This window comes from Passer montanus, unplaced genomic scaffold, assembly GCF_014805655.1.
Source record: "Passer montanus isolate IOZ18808 unplaced genomic scaffold, ASM1480565v1 scaffold108, whole genome shotgun sequence".
Taxonomy (NCBI): Eukaryota; Metazoa; Chordata; class Aves; order Passeriformes; family Passeridae; genus Passer; species Passer montanus.
The window spans coordinates 1331414-1354776 of record NW_024357392.1 but is presented as its reverse complement, the minus strand read 5'-3'; the positions used below and the strand labels follow the sequence as shown (position 1 = coordinate 1354776).

General features: G+C 48.3%; 1 protein-coding gene across 2 annotated transcripts; it reads right to left on the bottom strand.

The window, feature by feature from the left end:
* Positions 1-492: 492 nt before the first annotated feature.
* On the bottom strand, positions 493-22821 carry NDNF (neuron derived neurotrophic factor). Of its 2 annotated transcripts, none has more exons than XM_039723097.1 (4): positions 22588-22821; positions 4498-4695; positions 3415-3539; positions 493-2552 (listed from the first exon to the last, which is right to left on the bottom strand). In XM_039723097.1, the coding sequence occupies exons 1-4, from the start codon at positions 22602-22604 to the stop codon at positions 1162-1164; spliced, it is 1731 nt and encodes a 576-aa protein (XP_039579031.1). In that variant the 5' UTR covers positions 22605-22821; the 3' UTR covers positions 493-1161. The 2 variants fall into 2 exon arrangements, with proteins under 2 accessions (XP_039579031.1, XP_039579039.1); XM_039723105.1 differs by lacking the exon at positions 22588-22821 and adding an exon at positions 21072-21462.
* Between the last annotated feature and the right edge of the window lie 542 nt (positions 22822-23363).

Here is a 23363-nt window from a genome sequence, read left to right as displayed (position 1 = left end):
TTTCCCTCCTACCTTCACTGGTTCAAATTGGACTGGCCCAGCTGCTTCTCTGAGGAGTGTTTTCTATTAAGCAGCTCTCTGCAGGCTTTTGAGTCAATGGATATGACATAAAAAAACAAAGACAATTTAGAAAATGAACTCTAATACCTTAAAGAAACCTACACCATGGAAATAGCTGCAAATGAAATGAAAGTATCTGGGATTTTGGTAGCACTACCATTCTTGTCAATGGAAAAATACAGTCTTTTCAGCTTATTACTACTGTGGTCAAACCCAGCAGCATCCAGAAAGCAAATGCTTCCAATGACAATCTAACAAAAAACCAACAAATGACCATACAAAAGACCTGCATGGTCTCTCTAAATCAGTCTCCAAGCCACAATGAAACAGGAAAACTGAATTGAGTTCAAGTTTCAGCATGTCTCTTCTGTCCCCACATCTGTCTGCCAACATAGAAAAAAAAAAAAAAAAGCCAACAAAAAGTCCATGATATATAATCTAATATTTTTTAATTTTATGTACAGGAATATAACGTTATGGCAACTTTGTACATGAAATACATACAGTATTTAAACATGAAAATCAGCTAGGTAAGAATTTACATTAGCAATGAAACTGCTTTATGTGCAGCCCAGTTAATACTTAGTTTAAATCTGTATTTTATTGGGGGGAGATTTTAATAGTTTACAATCATAGAAACATAAACATTTAAAACAAGACTCTATAAAATAATTTACAGAAACCCTACCATCTACACTGAGAGAAAGGGCATATGTCTGTGAGTTGTGTGTGTGAGTAACAAGGTGAACAAATGATGTATCTCAGCCTCTTAAAGTATAAAATAATTTAGAAGCAGTTCATGCAATATGGAAGCAAAGGCGTGCCAGTTCCTCCGAGGTTTTCTGCTACCTTGGACATCTACTGAGCATCACATGTGGATCACTGGACACATGATAACACCGCTGCCAGCTTCTACCAGACAGCACCAGCCTCAGTTCCTCCAGACAATGACTTATGTAAACATAAATATACAAGTTGATATCTTTTCTACACGTACAAATACAGGTCACAACTTCTCAGCTGTGCAAGTAGTCAATCCGTATACTCGGAAGCAGGATAATGCTCAGTCTGGAGTTCCCCGTGTTCCTCCGTCCAGGGGCACTAACAGAACTTCCTTGTTTTCACCAGTTTGCTCTGGTATTTCACCGAGTGCCCGCCGTGCCCTATCACGTAAACATCCAGCAGGTAGGACTTGCCAGGCTGCAGGCCTCTGATTGTCTCTGTGGTCACTGCTTTCTGGATGTTCTGGCTGTGGAAGTATTTACACAGAACCTTTTCCGACTTCTTCCTCGTGTCTGGACCCAAGCACTGGTTCTGCTCTCTTTTCTTCTGCTCTTCATTGTAATTGTCATCCACTTCCCTCTTGTAGATGCAGAATTTGTTCCTCTCCTGTGTGCCCAGCCACGCCACGGTGACCGAGGAACACGTGCGGAGCTTGTCAAAGGCTTTGATCCGCGTGTCTTCGGGAAGGGAAGGGAATGACTGCTTGTTAGGCCTGGTTGTAGCCAGGATCTTCAGCATGGAAGCGCCTTTCTTGCTGCCCTTCAGCCTAATAAGGTATTTAGCTTTTGCTTTCCCCCGGAGCTGGAACTGCCGCACGCCCTCCACACTTTGAGACAAGAGGAGCTTTCCATCCCTCCTAACTTGAATCTGAACAGCATCCAGGCAGGAATGAATGGAAAAGGTGACTTTTTGGTGAGATGAAACAGGGGCAAAACGTAGAAATTTGGCTCCCTTTCTTTTGATGAACACATCTGTAACTTTGCCGTCCTTCAGCTCAACTGTTTTCTGCTTCGCCTCCTCCTTGGTCCTGGCAAAGGTGCCGACATAGGCAGTGCTCATGTTGGTGTTGGTGTTCACTGCAAACATGTCAAAGTAGTACTGCGTGTCTGGCTTCAGGTCAGACACGGTGAAGATGTTCTTGTTCCCCACACAAACTCTATGCAGGTCAACTCTTGGCTTTGGGGATGTTTGCCGCCCAAACTTGGAGGATTTTAGGAAACCACGTTCTTTGCCAGAGTTGCTGTCTGCAGGGAAGCCAAAATGGGCAAAGTCAAAGGGGCTGAAATCCAGACCTGGCTTTGGAGCCATCATGAAGGCGTCGTCAGAGCTGAGCTTGGCTTCGACAGCACAGAGGCTTTTGAAGTTGTGCTCCTTGTTTATGACTATGCAGTACTGGATGGGCTGTCTCAGCAAAGAGGCCGTAGGGCTCGGTTTCCATGCCAGCGTCACCGTGGTACGTCCCAGAGAGGTGACATCGATTCTGGGATCGTAAGGTAACTCAGGATAAGGCTGGTCCGACTCTGGAGTCGTGGTTGCATACACTTTAAAATGGGTGTCTTTCTCTGTCGACAGCAGATCCAGCTGGTACAGCCCAGAGGGGGAACTAGAGGACACGAAGTACTCCACATCGTTGCCTTTGTAGGAGAAGAGCTCCGTGCCTTCCTCGTTGGTAATCTGCTGTTTCTGTTGCTCAAGGGGCTCTGGGTCTCCTGGAATACACGCAAAAGAAAGCATTTGTACAGACATTCTCTGCAAATGTGAAAAAACAGAACTCTGAAAGGCACGTTTTACTACATAAAATACAAAAGTAAGATGGAAAAGGGAGGTTTTGTCTCCTGAGTAAAATGTAATTGATCAATGCTTCTGTCAAATCAGAGAGGAAGATTGGTTTGGCACTCAGGTTAAACAAAAGAAATTCCACCTGACCAGCATTAGTGGAGTCTCATGAATGGTAGCTAACACCTTCCACTGGAGTGTCAGGCATCCCACTTGGAGTTGCCATGCACTTTTCCCTGGGGGAAACTCACTCACCTGCCTGTTCCTGGATGTGGACCCTTGGCTTTGGCCATCTGAGGCACACTACAATTTTGTTCCTAAACACAGTGGGGACCAGAGGTGTGTCTGCCATACCAGGTGGTGTGTGGGACAGTTCAGCACTTGTGTCGAGGCTCTGGCAGCCCTTTTCTCTCCTGAGCGGCAGCTACCCAACTCCGTGTCTGGAGATGAGCCCACACGAGGGGTGGGCTCAGTCCTGCTGCAATGCCAGCCCTGTCTCTCCAGTTTTATCTTGTGTAAACACCTCACAGCAAAGCCCCCTCAAACTGAATCACTCTGGGCAAACACAGTTTGCTCTGGCAGCATCCAGACCCCTGTAGCTGTAACCCCCGCTTTTACTTCTTTGTAGCCCTTTCCCATTTCATGTTGCTGCCTGTTCTCAGTCTCCTGCCCTGGAAGACCAAAACAGCAGGAGATCATAAAGACAGGCCTGCTGTGAGACCCAGGGTTTGAGGAACCTTAAATCCAGGAGAAAAGTAGGGAAAGGGACAAGGGAAGTTGCTGGTGGTTTGTTACCTGATCCTTCCCCACTGGCTTCCTCTGGGAGCTCCTGCACACTCAGTTTCCACTCCAGAGGGGCATCACACGGTGTCACTGTCACTGCTAAGGGAGTGTTGTCCTCTTCAACCACGAAGAAATACCTAGAGGGAGGTTAACAGACCCACATGTCAGGAACTCACTGATGGCAGCCAGCTGACAGGGATTGACTCGATCCTCAATCCAGGATGGTCTTGGAGGGGCCACAGAGCCAAAAGTGTTACCAGCAGGCAGAGGGAGTATGGAAAGGCTGGTGGGCCAGAGCTAAGGAGCAGGGCTCACATTTCTGTGTCAAGGCAGAGCAGAGGGGTTTCTGGCCTCCTGCCAGCAGCTTTACTTTCTACCCCTATACTACCCCTATACTACTACAAATAATCACAGAAATATAAATGAAGGAAACTGATCTCTCCTTGGACTTCGGGACATGCTCTTTCAAGCAGGACACACATTTTACATTGTATCCAGGAAAGCACATGGAGATACACACACCCAACTGCCTGGCCACATCCCTCCAGGCAGCACGCATCACCTATTGCGAAATGTTCCTTACCAATGAAGGCTGGAGGAGGTGTGTGATGTGAGGCAATGCAGCTCTTCCCTAAACTCTCCAGAGCCACAGGTTCTTCCCCAGTCTAACCCTCAGTATTTTCTGACCCACAGGGTGGAGTTTGGGAAGTAGGGATTTCAGACCAAGCTGCCTAATGCTGCTTCTTAAAGCACATTTAGGGAAAAATGAAGAGGGACAAGTGTGGGTGGGTCAAGCCTGTAGTTTGTAATTTCCTTCCTGCTCCCATTGCCTCCAGACATGGTTAGCAGCTCCACTTCAGGGAAATTCTGCAGTCTGGGGGAGCTCTGGGCTTATCCCAGAAATCAAATAAATTGGACAGAACCTCAGCTGGGGGGAGGCCACATTGCGCTGGAGGCTCACATATTTACTAGACCAAACAGAACACCGGCATTTATATTTTTCTGGTTGGGATCCAGTTTTTATCTCAAAGCACCCAGCAAACAGAGCTACTGTCTTCAAAGTTCAGCTTCCTCGCTGGGGCCAGAGAGAAATACCTTTTGGGGGTGTCTCGGAAGAGGTAGCTGCTGATTTCGGCTCCGTCGGGGATGACTGACGAGTCGTGGAAGAACGCCTTGTCCCGGATCTGCATCTGGAAGAGCTCCTCATCCCTGGTGGGCAGCTTCTGGGGCCTGGAGTCGAGCGGCAGCAGCAGCAGCAGGAGGAGCGGCAGCGGGCAGCGCAGCAGGAGCATCCTGCAGCAACGACAGGGAGTCCCACCTCAGCAGGGGCACCACGTGCAGCTCATCCGTGCTGGAACGTGGGCACACCTACAACAACCTCATGGCACTTTGTCTTTTGCAGGCACCTTCACTGCCACACCAACACCAGGGAAACTCTCTGTAAGGACCGAGCTCGCACTGTCACAGCACTTGGATAAAGGGTGTCACCCAGATTTCCCCATCCTGAACAGTGACCGAAGCAAGCCCAGGCACTGGTTTCAAATTGGAATCGCTACCAAACAGCAAAAGCCTTCCACACGCTTTGGTGAGTTACACTTTGATGTTTTGCCACAGCAAAAAACAGAGCTCTCTGACCTTGGGAGCTCCAGTGAGCACAGAGCAGATGGAGGGTACATGGGCTATGCTTCCCCTAGGAGACTTTGGTTGGGCTTCCAACAATCCTCTGGAAAGTAAATATTTCCAGTGAAACTGTTCTTGACAAAAATAGCGAATTAGGAAAACATGTGATACAAACCCACACATATTCAAAGCACATTGGTATTAACATGCAATTCAGCAGGGCTTAATCCTAAAGCCTGATGGGAATTGCAAAACACAAAAGCAGAGAATCCTTTACAAATTAGGCATAATAATTCATAATCTCAGCCTTTTATTATTATGTCTATATCTAGGTCAGAAATGACTACCCTAACATATACAGTGGGACAGGCTGGAAATCTCCTTTCAGTTCAGTAAATGATCTCATATATAATGGCTCTGGGATGGGGGCAGGGGGAAAGGGGAAACAGCCCATTTCTAGTTCAAGGATATCAAGTTTAAATTATTAAATGATAACCATTTTTTTCATTTGGAGAAGGGGGAAAAAATGTTTAGGCCATTACCTAAAGTGTGTTAGCACTGATTTTGGGAAGAAAGGTGGTAAAAAGCTGAGTTGGTAGAAGCAGTTTTATCTCATCCCTTGGCTGAGTGTGCAGTCATGCACTGCTCTGGGTACTGCACTGTGAAGCAACTACTATTTTGTAGCAAACTCTTCTTTTTACCTTTAAGATCAAATTTGTCACTGAGATAGTTCTTTTTCGCCCCACCCCTAATATTTTATGTAAAAGTAGCAAACACAAAGCTCCTTGAGAAGTGGCACACTGTACTCCAAGCCATACTAAAACTGCTTTTCCTAAATCCCTCTCCCTGCTGCCTCCAGCTCCCCTTCTGCCTGTTCTGCTCTCAGGACAGCTAAACACAGCCACCCACATGCTGCACAGCAGGGCTTCTGACACCAGCAAGGCTGTGGATGGCTATTTTCACCTTCATTTTGCTTCCTCTGCCTCTGATATTGAATCATTCCTTCCACCAACATGCAGGTCCCCCCCACTCATCCCTCCTCTCTGCTCTCCCCTGATATCAGCTCATTCCCTTCTCCCTCTCTACTGTTTTCTCCAACTCCTGCTGTGCAGCTCAGTTCCTTCATCTTTCTCTTTTCCCGTTGAAATTGGTGATGGGACAGGGAAAACACATGCCAAACTCAGCAGTATGAGCCAGGAGTGATGTGTACCCGCACAGGATGCAATTTTATGTCTCAAATGGTGTGCTCTGTTATCACTTGGGGTAGTTTAATGACAGGTTACTGCAGCGCTCTGCCCTGCAGAAGAGAAAGGAGTCCAGGGCTTTACCCAGCACATGCAATTGCTACCTACAGGTAAATCCTGATTTAGCTTTCCCAGCCTTTGTCAAAATTTATCCCAAACAGGTCCTGAGTTAGCTTTTGATGACAGCCGATATAGTTCCTCAAATTCAGACTGAAGTGTTGATACTTACCAGCGAAGTTAAAGACATTTGACCTTTAGGAGCAAAGATCATAAGTCAAAATACTTGCTGGCTTGAGTCACCCAAGCCAGCAGAAAGCTCCTCTCACACAAAGCACGATGAGTTTCGTGTGCTCTAACACGCTGTTTATTGATTTTTCAAGTATTATTGTTGGCCAACAGGGATGAAATTCCTTCCAACTTAATCACAACAGTTACAGCAGATTATTTGGTTAGGTAAGAAACTCTGAGGCTTTCTGCAGACAGCGTCCTCCACATGAACCCCCTGAAACTGCAATCCTGTGTATTCCCATAGTCAGTTCCAGTGCAATGTAACCTCTACTAAAATAAACCATTTTGATTATAGGCTAAGCTTCACTTCTTAAATAATTTCACTAGCTAATGCACTTTAAAAACTCCCATAAACAGTGTTTCTGCCCCCCTTAACAGCCACAGAGCAGTGACAAGGTACAGATTTGTCTCCAATGTCTTTATCTAATTGTAAAAGCATTTCGGCTTAAAAATAACTCCAAAAAGACACATTAAATTTAGTTCTATATCCCTGCCCGTCCCACACATGAAATACCTTGCAAAGTTGTCAGCTGTTACTGAAAAAGGAAACTTTCATAATCTCTGTTCTTTGACAAATTAATAGAGTTTTGAGTGCTTTCATTTTCACATATCTAACCTCAGAGGCTTAAAATGGGGCCAATTTTCATGCACAACACTTCGAAAAGTGGGACAACAGCAAAGAGGCATCCAAACCCTTGCTCACAGTTTTGGGAAGCTGTGCTGTCAGTGTTACACCACCCTTTCACACCAGTTAATAAACAGATTTTAGTGTTTGCAGCGCACTCATTATAATTTGGCAGGGTTTCAAACTAAACCCTCTGTAGTTTACTCATGCAAAACATCAAGAGCAAAGCAAAAAGTCCATTTATTCATCCCATGTTTGTTTCTGGGCAAGCTCACCAGTGACTTTGACAGAGTCCCTCAGAAAATGCAGTTGCTAGATGTGAGCTTGTGAATTCGTGCTCTGCCACCCAGCCCTCAGAAATTCCCCCCCTCAAAAAAATTCCTTGCCTTGGATTCGTTTTTAGAAGCCAGGTACAAGCTGAGGCCTAAGCACTGCACTAAGCCACACAAATTACATGAAATATATTTGTGTGATTTTTTTGTTCTCTAGGTTGTGCTGTCTCCTTAAATGTCTTGTATTCCGTTTTCCACAAGTTTGTCTTGTTTTCTTTTCTTTTAAATTCTGAGTCAATATTTTATTGATATATTCCTGCTGACTGGAGGGATTTTCCTGCTGTTTATCACTGAATTTAAGAGAGTGCCAAAATAAACAGTCCTAAGTGAAATAATAAGCACCGTTTTCCTTCTCCAGGATTGCAAAAGTGCCCTCTAATGGCCCGTCTTTACCTTTCACTTCTTCCCCAAACTCTGTCTCAACTGAGCCTTAAAGCCAGAGGGAAAAGTCCTGCTGGCTGACTGACCTGGGGAGTCAGACTGGGCATGGAGCATCTGCAGGGAGGGTCCCATCTCCTCCGAGGGCTGCTCCCAGGGAAAAAGGCCACTCGGTTTTGCCTGCCAGGCACCAGGACACAACCTGAGCAGGCCGAGGGATGCCAGGGCAGGTGGCCAGGGTTTCCTTGGATTTGCACCTGGAATGTGGCAGTGCCGTCCCCAGGTGAGCAGCTCCCAGGCTGCACAAACACTGCAGTAGCAAGAGCCACACCTCAGGAGATGTTTGCTTAATGAACCCAGCTGTATTTACCTAAAAAGATCAACAGATGAAAAATACGTGCTGTACATTGGAGAGGGAGATACATGATTTCAAACATTTCAAAATTTACCACCTTGCCAGAGGCTTGGGGCATTTTCCTTCTTTCACAAAGTAAAAAAAAATAATTTTATAAATGGCACTTTATAAGCTTGAGTTATAAGCACATACATGAAAATAATCATTAAGTCAGATTGTGGGTTTTATGACAATTATAATTAATTCCTAGCTTTTTAATAATCTCCTTACCCAAGCTTTCCAAAACCCCACCTACAAAAGCCCTACACAGGGGCTCCTCTCTCCTGCCTTTGAGACCTCTAGGTAACAAACTCCACCTGCAAACCTCCAGATAAACTGCAATTACGACCAGAAATGGAGAGGTTAATGGGATTTACAGCTGGCTCAGGTTCTGAGTTGAGGGACAAATCAGCTGGAGCTGTGGCAGCACCTCATGGGGTTTTCCCACAGGCTGAGCAGGGTGGGCACATCCTCAGCCCAAGCCATAAGCAGGTGGCCTTGGGGACAAATGAAGTCACCCCATTTTTTATTTCCCCACTCAGGCCTAAGGTATTTTCTAGCTGACCTTTTTTTCCAGCACTGAAACGCGGCTATGCAGGGTATACTCTGTAAGGGATCAGACACTCCCTGCCTCCATCCCACCACAGAAACCCCACCCAGCAAGCCAAGAATCCATTTTGTTCAGCTCTTGGGGATCCGAGCAGTTGTGTCCTCCCGTTTGGGCTTCACTGTGCATTTATTTCACAGAGACACTCACAGGAAGGCTCAATCTCACCAAACACACCTATGCTGCGGAAAAAGGGAGCAAAGTACTGGATTCACCACAGGCAACTGGTACCTGTTCACAGTCATCTTCCTTGATCTGTGGAAATAATTTGCTTTACTCCTCAGCTGTGTGCAGGTCACCCAGACCTGTGAAGGACTGCCAATACCAAAACAAAAACCATCAGGGTTTACCTGGAGCAAATGCATCTGGAATAACCAAACCCTCACATAAATTACAGAGAGTGGGAAGAGCCCCACTGTAATTTAGTGAGGATAATTTCAAGGCACTGCTTGACACAGTGCTCTTGTGTTGAATTTCTTCTCTTTTTATTGTATGGATGGTTAACTTTTTTTCCTCCTTACATCCTATTTTTAAACTCTGGTCTGCTGGGGGTGGGGCTTTTTTCTGTTTACATTACCCGTGCTGCATCTCATAATAAGTCTGCAGATTTATTGACGTGATTTAAGTCCAGCTTTGGAAATAAAAGGGCACTGTGTGACTTCTTTGACTTATTATAGGAATGCTGCAAGTAAAGAGGCTGTGAGATTTGCCATTATACACTCCATTTCCAGAGATATATGCCACAAATACATGCACCTCAGCACACACAGTTATCACCTGAGCGACAGAGGACTTTAAAAGCACTTACAAATTTGGATTGTAATACAATTAGTTATTTTTAATGTGCAAACAAGGAAAAATAACCCCTTTGCAATTTAAGCATTTACTGGGAGCTGCTCAGTTTGTTTGTTTAGGGGGAGACCAGAGAGGAAAAGTGAAGGCCTGCTGTTTAATGCTGACTATTCCCTAAAGGATGTGGAAAACTCTTGGTATGCTTTTCGTTCGGGCTTTTTTGTGGTTCCTTTTTTTTTTTAAAGCAATGCTTTTGAAAACTTGTTGTCTGGTCCTACCTGGTGCCTGGGAAAAAGCATGGGCAGGGCTGTGGGACCTCTTCAGGGGCTCGGGACAAGGAATGCAGCCCTAATAGGGATGCAAGGGTGTATCACTGTCTCCTTTGATTTTAAAGACCAATTTTTTGTGTAGTGCTACAGCCAGTTTGACATGGCAGCTCCTGTTGGCAGGACCAGCTGTAACCGGGAGGGCAGGAGCTCTCAGGGACCTGTAATCCATGGATTAAAGCTCCCTAAGTATGCAGGGACATGATGGACTATAATGGTGCCTTTGAAGCATGGAGGGTCCACCGTGTCAATAATCTGTGGATTAACCAAGCGCCTCTTGCAATTCCAACTCAACCCACAATTTTCCTTTGCTGGGAAAATTATTGTTTTAGGCAAGCAAATCACTGTAGCATTACAGGGAAAAAATACAACCATGTAAAAACAGGAAGGTTTGAAGAAATAAGATTTCTTCCAAACCTTAATGGACAACAGTGGCAGTGAGCTACAGCTTGGGGGAGAGGTGAACTCCAAAGGGGCACCATTAGAAAATGCAGAGCTGTCTCAAATTAGACTTGTTGAAAAGCAAACATACTCAGGGAGATATGGTATCAAAAAAATCAAATTTTACATGGACTATTTTGTTTCTAAGCTGAGACTTATTTATTTTTCCACTTTTAGTGGAAACAGATTCAACCCTGATCACATCAAAATCGTCACCCTGGAGCTGGTGGCAGCTGGACACTTCAAAAACCAGCTGAGCCAGGAGATGCCATTTGGGACACTCAAGGAAATGCCTCATAGTTTTCCTTTTCTCAATCAGAGACCACATACCAGCGCTTCTCTCTCTCACAGCCACCTCTGCCCACGAGACCCAGCGCCGAGTGTCAAACCCAAACAAACAGCGCATCCCCAGCGGCCCCTGTTACAATGCTCAGTTTGTTCCCTGCCTCTCCTTGCAAAGGGGTGGCAGCGGCACGGGAAGCAGGGATGTGCTGGAGCACGGGGCAGCAGCCAGCTGGCAGCCCTCCCCCCAGGACAGATGTTACCTCCCGTGGCCACTCCAGCACCGGCTGGATCCCCGCTGCTGTCCCTGCAAAACCTCCAGGTGGCTGGATGTCACTCCTGGAGAGGGCAGGCGTCATGGGATAGGCGACTGGTACCAGCTCCTCCAGAGGAAAATGTGTCACGCTCGGAGAGTCTGACCCAACTCAGAGTAGAGGAATTTTTTCCACAGTCTCAGCAGGGGTTGAGCCCCAGTAGGAGAAATAAGGCAGAGAAATCTCAGTTTGCACAACTCCAGGCCATTTCAGATAACCAGCCCTGAATGCCACGCAGCTCTACCACAAATCTTTCAGCGCAAGCGCTGGCAGTGTTTTATAATGGAAAGTAATTATTATCCCCTTGTTACAAGCAATAAAAGTAGGGCAGAGACTTTCCTTGTTCAAGGAAATCCCAATATAATCCTTTCCTTTAATCATAAAACAATAGCTACTTTCCTTGGCCAAGTCATTCCGCCTTCAGCACAGCTCTCCGGGTGTAGGTTGCTCTCTCTCTGTAATGAATTTCAGCAAGGGGATTAGCAGGGAGGAACACACGAACAATTACAAATTACAACCAACACCAGCGTGTTGGTATTTGCTACAGAGCTTCCCACTGTTCCTCTGGAATATTTCAGGATGACATTATGAGTGAGCACCCTCGCCAAAATCCTCCAGGGACAGGGATGAAATGTCAGGGAATGATATAGAGCAGGAACAGAACCAGGGTCTGGGTTATGCTGTAGCATCCTTAAACCACCGGGGCAGGAAGGCTTGGAAAGGTGCTGCAACACAAACCCAGAGTCATTAACTTCATTAACTACCAAAGGAGTTAGTGTTGCTTGAGCCATTCCTAGGGAATTCCGCTGGCATGGCAGCTGCTCCTGGCCAGCAAGGTGTTTGCTAAAGGGGAGAACACGAGGGGCTGGCACAGGGCAGGGAGCTGTGGGAGAGGCAGGGACAGGCAGGGACAGGCAGGTCACCAGAGTAAGTCCCAGAGCAGGAGTGGGGGAAACCAAGCTCCAGCAGCTCCAGCAACAACCTGAGCACTCACATTCTGTGGAAAGCTGCGCCACGAGCACACTGCAATTCCTTATGCACTTCTCCCTTTCTAGTCTTTGGTTGGTGATTTATTAAGGGGATATTGCTTGGAAAATCTGTCAAGTGCAGAGGGGCTGATTCCCACAGCTTCCCCCAGACATGCAGTTTCCCTTAGCGTCAGGAACACCACCACACACATACACAGGATTACAAACCACAGCCAGCCCATGGGCATTGCTGTTCCCACTCACTTCCCCACTCTGCACACACAGTATTCCCACAACAGTGACTCAGGAATTCTCCTTTGCCATATTACCACACCGTCCTTATTGCCACCGAGGGTTTCTCACCTGCCATGGCACAGAGGAACAGCAGCAGCTTTCCAGAAAGCTGGAAGAGCAGAGCAAAACAGCAGCAACAACACTGCACAGTGCTTGTCTTCAATACCTGGGGAAGAGACTGCATCCCTGTGCTGCCACCAGAATGGTGTCCTGCAGCTCTGCTGACCCCAAAGGAATGATGAGTATTTCTACTGAATTCAGAGTTTGGCCCATTTGAGAATTGTTTAGGGTGGAAAAGCCCTCTAAGACCATTGAGTGCTGTCGCTAACCCAGCACTGCCTAGGCCACTGCTAACCCATGTCCCCAAGTGCCACAAGTACACGTATTTTAGATGCCTTCAGGGATGCTGACTCCACCACTGCCCTAGAAAGCCTGTTCCAATCTTTGACAACCCTTTCCATGAAGAAGTTTTTTCTAATATCCAATCTAAACCTCCTCTGACACAGCCTGAGGCCATTTCCACTTCTTTTATTTGGGAGTACAGACCACTACATATTACTGGTGACCACAGTAATATATGCTGTATTTATAGCTGATCCCTCAAAACTTCCAATCCCTGAATTATCATCAGAATGCAAATCTTTCTGATTGCACTTACTGTCTAAAAGTGGATTCAGTTTTAGTGTTTTCTGCCTTCAGCTTTAAAAGTATGCAAAGGAAACCTCAGGCCCTGCAAGTCCTTAATGATCCCTTAAGGTGCTCTCTCATAATGATTTGCTGCATATCAGAGTAATCCACAGATGCTGTGTCTCATTTTCCCTGGCTGGAAAAGGGCTGCTGAAAATATGTAAACATTTGTCAAGTGTTTGAAAATGGAAAGTATCAAATGTAGTGCTGAGGCTGTTGATATTTACATATTTCTACGAGCAACTCTCAGTGTTAGACCTGGCAGATCTCAGCCACGGTTACAGCAGCAAAGACTCCAAGATCCAGCATGGATATTGTCTCCCACATGGATCCCCACCATTCCCAGGAAGCAGCACACACCATTTCTTAGCACTGGTTCCTGAGGGGCTGCAGTGGCTGAGAACACAGGATGGCTCATCCTGGATGAACCACATCCCAGGGAGCACCTCAGCACTTCTCCTGGGCATCACTCAGCAAATTCCCTCCTTTGCATGCTCACTTTTAGACTGCACATGGGTAAGTATGAGAAGGAGCAGGAAAGCTCACACTGCCTAAATTTTGTATTTACTTCCCCAGTATCCTGCTTTTTAAAAAAAGACACAGATTCCCAGAGAAAAAATGAGTGAAATTAGCTCAATACATTAGTGAAAGTTGTTAATAGAGGGCATGAGCTGCTCCAAATTTCTCGGCATAGCTACCTGCTGTCCCCACCATGGTGCCTGACACTTCCCACTGCTTCCAGAGAAAATCCAAACTTTCCCCAGCTGCTCACCCAGCATCACTCAACCCCTCCAGCGCTAAGAAGCCATGTGACAGAGCAAGGATTTGACTCCAAAGGGCAAAGTGATGGAGAGACAGTGAGGCAGAGCCTTGGAGATTGCCAGAGCTGACACACGCTCACCTTTCTGGAGAGGCTGGAAGAGCCCACGAGTCCGGCCACAGCTCACCAGCCCCCAGCCCATCACACCAAAGCAGGACAGGAGCACGTTTGGGAGCTGACAGTCTTCAGTCTTCCTTCCAGCACTTTTTTTGTTTTCTAAGTAGTGGACTTGTGCATTTCTAAGCTGGAAGGTCCTTCCCAAGGGCAAAAGGGATGAGTGTTCCAAAGGGATGTGGCGCGAGAGGTTCAAACCTGCCAGGGTCACCTGCAGAGCTGTGGCAAGGGGTCTGAAAAATCAGATTATTGCAAGGGTTGGTTTCAGCTCCACTTTGCTGCTGGGCCAGTGTTTATTTGTGCAGGCTGGCAGGGGAAAGGTTAGCCCTTTATGTGCTGGCTGCCAACAAAAGCAGAGGGAAGCCATGCGGGCAGGGAGGCCGGGCTGTCATGGGTGAGCGAACATCCAAACAGCCCCAAAACCTCCGGCCCTCTTATGGCAACCATACATCCCGGGCTGACAGAGCAGGAAAGGAGGGAGAAGAAGGGAGGAGTTCCTGCATTCAGAAAGGGGGAAGACACAGTGAGAGCTCTGGTGTGGGATCCAGCGCTGCCTTCTGGGGGTGTCCCTCCGCCAGCGACTGGAAATGGCTACAACATTCTTGGATGAAAGCTACTGCTAAAGGACATCAATCCAGCATCACTGCTGATCATTGCTAAACCCAAAAAGCTGTAAAATCATAAAACAGTATCTGCTTCTTGGTGCTTTGTCCCCTCAAAGCATCTCGGCAGAGGCTTGGCCACATGGGGGGCTCTGCCCATGGGGACGATGCCCCCCGGTCCCGCTTTGCTCCCACACCTTTCAAAAAGGGCCACAAGCTGGGGTCTGCCCAGTGCCAGGGTGAACAGACCACAGTGACCCCACAGAGCAGTGGGGATGCTCACGTACCCTGTGAGCAACAGTCTGAGCCAGAGCGTGTTTTGGGCTACTGGAAACACACTGTGCTGAGGTCTATGAATTGTGCATTTTCTAGTTTGAGCCCTAATTGCCTGGATTTTCTCATAAACACCTTGCAACTGCTTTTTCTTAGATGAGTGGGAATTAGAATGTGCTCCATAAATTAACATGGCACATTTCTTTCCATGAGCCTGCCACCCTGCTATCACACACTTGCAAGAAATGTCTTAGACTATTGCTTTAAAATACCTGCTTAATTCAAACATTAAATTTAGACTTGTTCACATGATGTGAGAGGGTCTTAAAACCTACTTATTTTCCCCTTATTATTTTTTTCTGACTATTGTACTATAACAGGATTATAAAAGTTTTAATCAACTGATATTAAATCTTCCCTGCAAAATTGTAACTTTAATACCCCCTAGGACTATTAGACTTTTATTCATTATTTCTCATTACTGAAAAAATCAGTTTGAAAGAGCCTCTAGGGTCTTCCCCAAATAAGGATAAGATCCTATTAGTCGCACAAATCATACTCAAGTAAGTAATTCTTACCCAGGAGAGAAAACCCCCAGGGAATTAAACACAGATTTAGTAGCCAAAGGAAGGGAGGGAAAAGGGACTAGAAACTGTTAATGCTGCACACTGATGTTTTCCTTAGCATCCAGAGACCAGCTGGCAGCTCCAAGACACTTGGCTTTCCCACACCATCACAATCCTGATCTGTAAACTGCTAAACTTCCATCAGGTTTCTGGATTTCAGAATGCTGAGGCACATTTAGACTTTTTTACTAAAATCAAATCAGCAGTCAATCTGCTGCACCTAAATAAAGTAGAGAGAGAGAGAAAGAGAGGGAGCACTCGCTTCTTCAAGATATTCTGGCTGCTTTGTGTAAACATCTTCCCTGTCCAACCATCCCTGCAAATGTGTGTGAGGAACCTGCGATCCCGCGCACCTCGGCTGCTCTGGCGCTGCTCTGTCTTGGTACTGAGCATGTTAAAGGTGAGAAAGATGAAAAGCACAATTTTTCTCACCCCCTAATAAAGTTTCAACAAAATTGTGCTTTCTCAAATAATACAGGGAAAAAAAAAAAAAAGAAAGAGACTCAATTAGGCAAACAATGCTTTTCCCCTGTAAATCACAGGGGAAGTGTCGGCCTCGGTGCTGTGTCACCTTGGGAGCGTGCGAGGGTCACACTGGAGGGGCACTCATATCCGGACCCGTGGAGCAGGCAATGAGGTAGGAGAGATAAATTATTGCCTTTTGCTTTTCAGTTTTCCAGGTGCTAGCAGCAAGTACCCACGGCTTCCTATCTCAGCTGTCACACAAGCAACAAACATCCCTCTAACCCCTGAGTTTAATTACCCCAAAGCCAGAGCAGTCCCAGCTCAGGCCAAACCTGAACAAGCCTGAGAAATCGGTAAGAAATGCTGAAAGTACCTGCCTGGGTGCAAGGGCAGAGCCCACGGCGAGATGCTCTGGGCAGGATCTGCTGCTCCCCTCTGGTAACTCGGGCACGATTGTGTTCAGTGAAGCAGTTGTGCAGTGGGGCTGGTTTCTCAGGCCACTCCTGTTGCTGGTTACTCCAGTGTCATTTAAAACCCACCCTGTAAAATGCCCCCCATCAGGTTTTTGGTGAAGCTGGGCTATCAGCTCCCTCACACATGGGGTGACATGACACACTGCCTGTTTCTGACGTGTCCCACATGCCTGACATGCTCCCTGCAGAGCAATCAAAGCCATCCACACAGTCATGAGATTTTCAGCTGGTTCCTGTTACAGCTCTGTGTTAACATTTATCCTTCTCCTGTTCAGTGGGTGTCCGTGCATGCAGCAAATGAGAAAATTAATTCTGAGAGAGCAAACTTCTTTCTAATATTTGCTCTCTTTCTCTCCCATCTGAATGCATTTCCAGCTTTAAGCACACTCTCCTGGAGTTATGATTTATCATCCTGACTTGTTTCCCAATCTAAGGGCAAATACTTCCTCTCCTAATGACATCTTGTTAAAGTCTTCAAACATAACATCTCCTCAGCCTTCAAAGCTCCATCCATCCATCCATCCATCCATCCATCCATCCATGAGCTTACTTGAGTCGTCTTCCCAGGCAGAAACTATCCCTGTGTTTGATCTAATGAGGATTTTTGCCACAGGAATACATCTCATGATGTGAAACAGTGCAGTTTCTGCATTCTGCCTTTTCCCCAATGCAATGCTTGCTCACTGACTGCTCCACTCATGAGTTAGCAGAGCTCAAGCAGTACTTAGTCCCTTCTCACTGGTCTTACTTGGGATGTTCTCCTTCCTTGGATGTAATTGCTGATTTCTTCTGGTTTACTGCCCACACAGTCAGTGACACCAAAATACAGAGCTCACCAGCACTCAGTGTCACACCAGGTGCTCCATGGCCAACCTAAACATTGGTCTCATGGCCTGTCTGCACGCTCTCACATGGAACTTGCATTCCAAACACGTATTCCTTGATATATAAACTACCTAGGGTTATCCTCCCTGATGCTGGGGCATTCCCAGCAGTACGTGCACCCTTCTGTAAGGGCTTGCAAACTTGTTTCCTTGTATGAAAGAGGCGGCCCTTTCCTCCTTCAGTCCCCTCTACTCTTCTCATCTGCATTTTATAACCAAACAGAAGAAGAAAGCAAACCCTCCCCCGTTACCTTAACTCTCACGAGTGGCTGAGCTGGTAGCCCCGAGCAGCTCTGTCGCCCTCCGGGTTCCCAACCCCAGCCCCCTGGAGCGCCGGGAAGGGGAAAGGCGCAGCTTTCCCGAGGCTGCCCTAATGCGGACAACGTGCGCGTTCGGCGGGGGGAATGGAAACCCGCCCGCCCCGCCCGGAGTGGCCATCGCTGCAAATTAGCCAAGCTGCCTCCAGCGAAAGCGAGCCAGGCACTGAGAAGATAAATACCCACTTAGCACAGCGAAATAAAACCAGCCCCAAAAAGATGCGAGACCCCAAAGGGGGACTGAAACAGCCCCTTGCAAACAGTGAAGTAATGGGCTTACAGTTTTATTATCCGTATAAAGTTTAGTGACTTCAAAATGAACGCGAAGCCAAGCAGGACTTGTTATCCCACTGAAATCTGTGCTGTAACTGAAGCCAGTGCCCAGATGTTCCGTGGTAAAATCCACCGCCTCGCTGCTTAAAAGCACCACATACCCTGACGTACAGTCCTGGCTTGCCTTTATCCAAACCTACTTAGATTCTGGATTGTTTTTCTAGCAATCCTTTCAACTGCCATGGGAAACATAAAAGGTGGTCTCCTACAAAACCATTTGGTACCAGCCTGAAATGTAACCATTTGCAGAAATAAATCAGGATTTCTTTTTAATAAACTGTTTATCGCCAGCCTCTCGGGACATAAATTATAGGAGAAAAAGCAAGGTCTGAGTTTAATAAACATCTCATCTTTAATATATATATTAAGGCAGAAGACCCTAGGACACCTCAGAGTGAAACATCCAGCAAGCAGCCTCCATCCAGCCCTGCTGAGGGCATGGCATGGAGCAGAAGGCCACTGCATGGATGGAGCTTTCAGGAAAGGGTTTATCCCTTCATTTTCAGGGGGCATCTAAGGTAGGCAAACCTTCTAAGAAGGACAAAGGGGACTTGAAGTCACCATTTCTGCCCCTGCACGCAGCTTCTGGTTTGTGAGCCGGGATGCTCTGGGGCAGCCCGAGCTCTCGGAGCGCTGAAGGATGCTCAGGCTCCAACGCACGGGTGGTGCTGCACACGGAGCCAGGGCACCGAGCCTGCCCACAGCGCTGCATCCCCAGCCTGGCTCGCAGGAGAAGGACGAGGGTGCTGGGAAAGCCCCGCAGATGGGCCGGAGCTGCGTGCCGGGACCGCAGATGAACACCGGCATTTAAGCTGAGCGGGGAAGGCAGCGAAGGCGTGACGTGATTTTGAACAGCTTGCTTGACAGTTTGCACCAGATTGTATTTATAAACATTGGGGAAACCTCAGAGCTTTTCCTCCGCGTTTCCGAAGTGCTCACCCACAACAACACAGGCGCGTGGGGCGATCCTACACAGCTCTGCCTCGCCTCGCTGACAAACTTCTCACAATTAAATAAAGGGGCCCACAGTCATCTCGGTGGGATCAGCATCCCACACAGTGCTCAAATTCCCTCTCATCTCATCTCACCACCAAATGCTGACCTTCCCCAGGGCGGCTGGGGCACGAGGTGGCCTGCTGGCCCATGACGCCAGCAGCACGTCACACGCGTGTGCCACCCCTGCCAGGTGTGGCTGGCACCAGGCTGCCACTGGCAGAGCCCAGCATGTCCCCACTCAGGAGTGGGACATGAATATTTTGTCACTTCACTGGCAGGGATGCAATGATACGCTGCGGTGCCCACCCTCCACAGCACAGAAATCAATGGGATTTCTGTTCAGGGCCACACAGAGACAAGGAGAATGGGATGCACACGCAGTCCTCATGATGGAAACGTGACGAGGAATTTTGCAGACAGATTATAAAGCTCTCACAAAATTAAGAATGGCTCATTATCTGCTGACACAGAAAGCCCATGAGGAACAAGTATCACTGTGCTCACAACAGGGTCAAACACAGCCATAGGATCCTGATACACCCACACGGTACCCACACGTGATGCACTACTGCACATTTCAGCATGTTCTTAATGGTCAAAATAGAAGGTAAAAATCTCTCAGTGTTTTAAAAAGCCCTCTTCTGCTTCAAATGTCAGTGAGTTTTAAATTCTAGACATTGCTCTGAGTACTTCAGAGAGCTGCAGTGGCACTAGAAAGCTGACCTGGGCAGCTCTCCTGCAGGTACACGTTTCGCTATGAGGCAGGAGAGCGCAGCTGGGAGGATGAGGCATTCCTGACAAGAAGCAATCCGAAATACCATTCCTAAAATAGTTCAGATTCAGCGATTTTCAAAGTAGGCTGAGCAGAAACACAAAGTTTTTCCCCCTGCTCCCTCACGGCACAGCCAAGGGTGCTGATGGTGTCCAACACCCAAGCGCTGTTTTTATGGAAACCAGGTTATGGCCAAGCCAGCAGCGCCTGCCCAGGGTCACCGATGCCATAAATCACTGGCTGCCAACCGCCCAGGGAGGAATTCACCCTCTCATCGCTCTCGCCCCTTCCACTTTTACAGGCACAACTCCACAGTCTCGACCAAGCGTGAAATGGGTGCATCGAGGCTGGGAGCCCAGCCTCAGTGCTGGATGGGCTGCCAGAGCAGCCTGGCTGGGGGATGCTCCAGTGGAGACAGTGCCACGCTTGTGCCACTGAACATCTCCTGCTATCTGTGGCTGCTCACAATCAGCCAGCTGGGACACGGGGGCCGGGAATTTAAGGCAGGGACCTTGCCTCCCCTCTGAGCTCGCCTCCTGCAGCTCAGTCGAGCCGCAAGAACAGCGATACTGTTTAATTGTTCTAATTAACATTGTAACTAGTTGCTAACCAGCCCCTTTGGTGGGGAGGGGATAATCCAAGGGAAGCTACAAGCTTCAGGACCCGCTGTCTGAAACCAGCCTTAGAGGCTGCCTAATCCACGTCGGTGTCGACCAGGATGATTTCCAGAGCGGTCATCCCTGGCACCAGGCTAACCCGTCCGGGGAACCAGGGCATGCTAACGTCGAGTGTTAAATTCATACAGAACAAACATGCTCAGAGAATCACAGCTTTTCAAAAATCTGCGCTAGCCTTTAACTGCGAAGGTTTAAATACATAAAAGTTCTATCTGCAAGTGATTAAACAGCGCTTTGTAGCCATTGTCTCTGCGCTGTCGAAATAAAAACAGAACCAAGGCTGCACGTAGCAAACCTCAGCGCTTACATCCCACCGTGGAGTTTTCTGTCTGCTTTTTTTTGGTAGCCACTTTTTTTTCCCCGAGAAACACGTCTGATGCTGGCAGAGCCGGAGCCGCTGCCTGCCTGGCACACGCCGGCTCCGCGGCAGCGCCGGAGGGCGAGCCGGGCTTCCCGGCAGCCGCACGGGCTGCGGGGCACACGGCCGCCGCGGGCAAAGAGGGCAAAACCGGGTAGGAGAAAACAAACCTCGAGGCATTCGAGAGGGCGCCGAGGTTACCCCGGCAGCATCCCGCAAAAGCCAGGGCGGAGCGGGGCCGCGGCTGCAGGGACGGCGCCGGGGCGGCCGCGGCCCCGGCCGAGCGTCCCGCAGCCGGCTCGGGCACCGCGCCCGCCCCGCGACAATCGGAGGGGGCTGCGCGGCGGCCCCGCTCCCCGTGCCTTACCTTGCGGCGTCCGGTCCCGTCCCGTGCCGTGCTGTCCCTCCCGCGGCGGGGGAGGCGTGGGTGGTTTTTTAGGGGGAGGCTTGGGTGGTTTTTTTAGGGGGGCGAGTGGTGACCTAGCCCCCCGCTCCGGTGGAGACGGGCTGCGGCGGGGACTGTGTCACGCACGTCCCTTCGCGCTTTATAGCCCCTTCCCTTCCCCACCCCTCCCCGCGGGGAAGAAAAAAAAAAAAAGAAAAAAAAAAGAGGAAAAACAATAAAAAGCTGAGGAAAGAAGCCGGGAGCCCCCCGGGCACCCGCCGCCGCCCGGGGCGAGGGCACGGCTCCGGCTTCGCCTCCCGGGAGGAGCCGCGGGGCGGCCGAGCGCCGGCAAAAGTTTGGCGGAGGGGGCGCGGAGCGGTAGCCCGGCCCGGCCCGCCGGCCCCGGCAGGACCGCGCAGGGGCAGCGCCGCGCCGCCCGGCTTTGTGCCGCGCTGCCGGAGCCTACGCAACATCCATCTTGCGGGGCTGGAGCCTGCCCGAAAGCGGAGCCGGGACGGGGGAATGCGGAGCGCTCCCGCTCCTCTCTTTCACGCGGTCGCTGCTTGAGGGGCTGCGGGAGCGCTGCGGAACATCCCAACAGCAATGGAGGCGGGAGAGACCGTCAAGGATGCGTGAGAAATGGGATTTGCTAAACCCTCCTGCGACTGAGCAAACGGGTCTCGAAGCTACATGTTCAACCTCTCACCTTGTCCCCCATCACGTTTGGGTCAGAGGCAGTTTTCAGGTTTGGAGGCCGAGGGACAATTTTCTTACTATTACCTGAGAGCTGCGATGAAAAGACAAAAACTATCCTTTGCCATTTAAAAACAAACCCATCTCTTTTTGTTTCCTTTCTGGCACATCAGTCGTAAAAACGTCAAGTGCTACATAAGCATTAAACAAGTTATTACTGATAGCAGCTGATGGGTAATTCCCAGAAGCTAATAATTCCTGCCCTTTTATTTCAACAGATTTGGGGAGCAAAAATTAAATAAACCCTCTTTTTTTTTTTTTTCTTTCCCCTTGCAAGACAGCTGAGCAAATCTGACAGCAAAGCCTCCGTGGAGGGATGCAAATTGTCATATTCTGTAGGGTGAAGTGTAGGGTGACAAACAGCTCCACTCTGTGAAGACACAACCCTCACAAGAGCTCATGCCTTCAGGGACACGCAGCTGTCCAGACTCCTGCTAATTGCCATCAGTTAGTGCCACTTACCTCCCACTCTGTCAACTCACAGAACAGCAGGGTCCAGCCAGCCAGCATTCTGCCCAAGGGTCTGCTCAAAAATATAAGTTCACCGAAAGAAACCCAGGATTAAGAAAAAGAGCCCCACGGGAGCCCCTATCCAGTTATCTTTCTGTTTTCACTTCCCTATTTTTGCATGTTTAACAACTTTATTAATAATTTTCAAATAGGTTTTAAGGGTAAGAGTTTAGGGGATGGAGAAAGACAAAGTTTAGGATAAATTTATGCATGTTTAAGGAGAAGCAAAAAATACCTGGTAATACACAGCATCCCGACTTCTTCCCTTCCTAGAGGATCGTTTGCTTCCAATTGCAACACCTCAATAAGAAAATCTCAGCAAACTGCATGTGCTCCTCTTCTCACGCAGAAGACGCAGAGATTCGATCATCCAAAAATGGGAGAAGCTGACTAAATGAGAAAGCCAAAATTAGTGAGGAAAACCTGGTGCATTCTGACGAGCTTCCCCCCAAGCCTTCGGAACGTGCAGGAGCAGCAGGGAGGATGTGCTCAGGTGAAGGCAGCAGCTACCTCCGGGTGCAATTCATGGCACAACAGGGTTTTGTAGAGCCTGCAAAGATGGCTGGCTCGGGTTTGAGGTCATTAGAGGTAAAATATTGCTACCCAGCCAAAGAGCTCTGGAGACCGTGTGCCTCACACGCAGGCAAACAGATTATTTTGAAGCCAAGGACAGTTTTAGTGCTATTGTTCTTAGGAGGTATCACTGTCTGTGATTCCAGGGGAAGCAATGTGACGTCCCTGGGATGTTATTTGCAGGGGTGTGTGCACACCAGCTCCTCTGCACAGATAACTCTTGTTTTGGATGCCTGCAGTTCCACCTCTATCGCCGCTGTAAATCTCCGTAGTGATTTAAAGCCCAGCACAGAGCGAGACTCCCAGCCAGAGGCACAGTCAGAGCACTTCCCCAACAAGATTCAGCTCTCCCAAAATTTATAAGGTACAAAAACATTCACTGCAGATACAGGAAGCAGATTTGGGATTTAGATGCTGGAAACTACGGGAGTGTTTGGA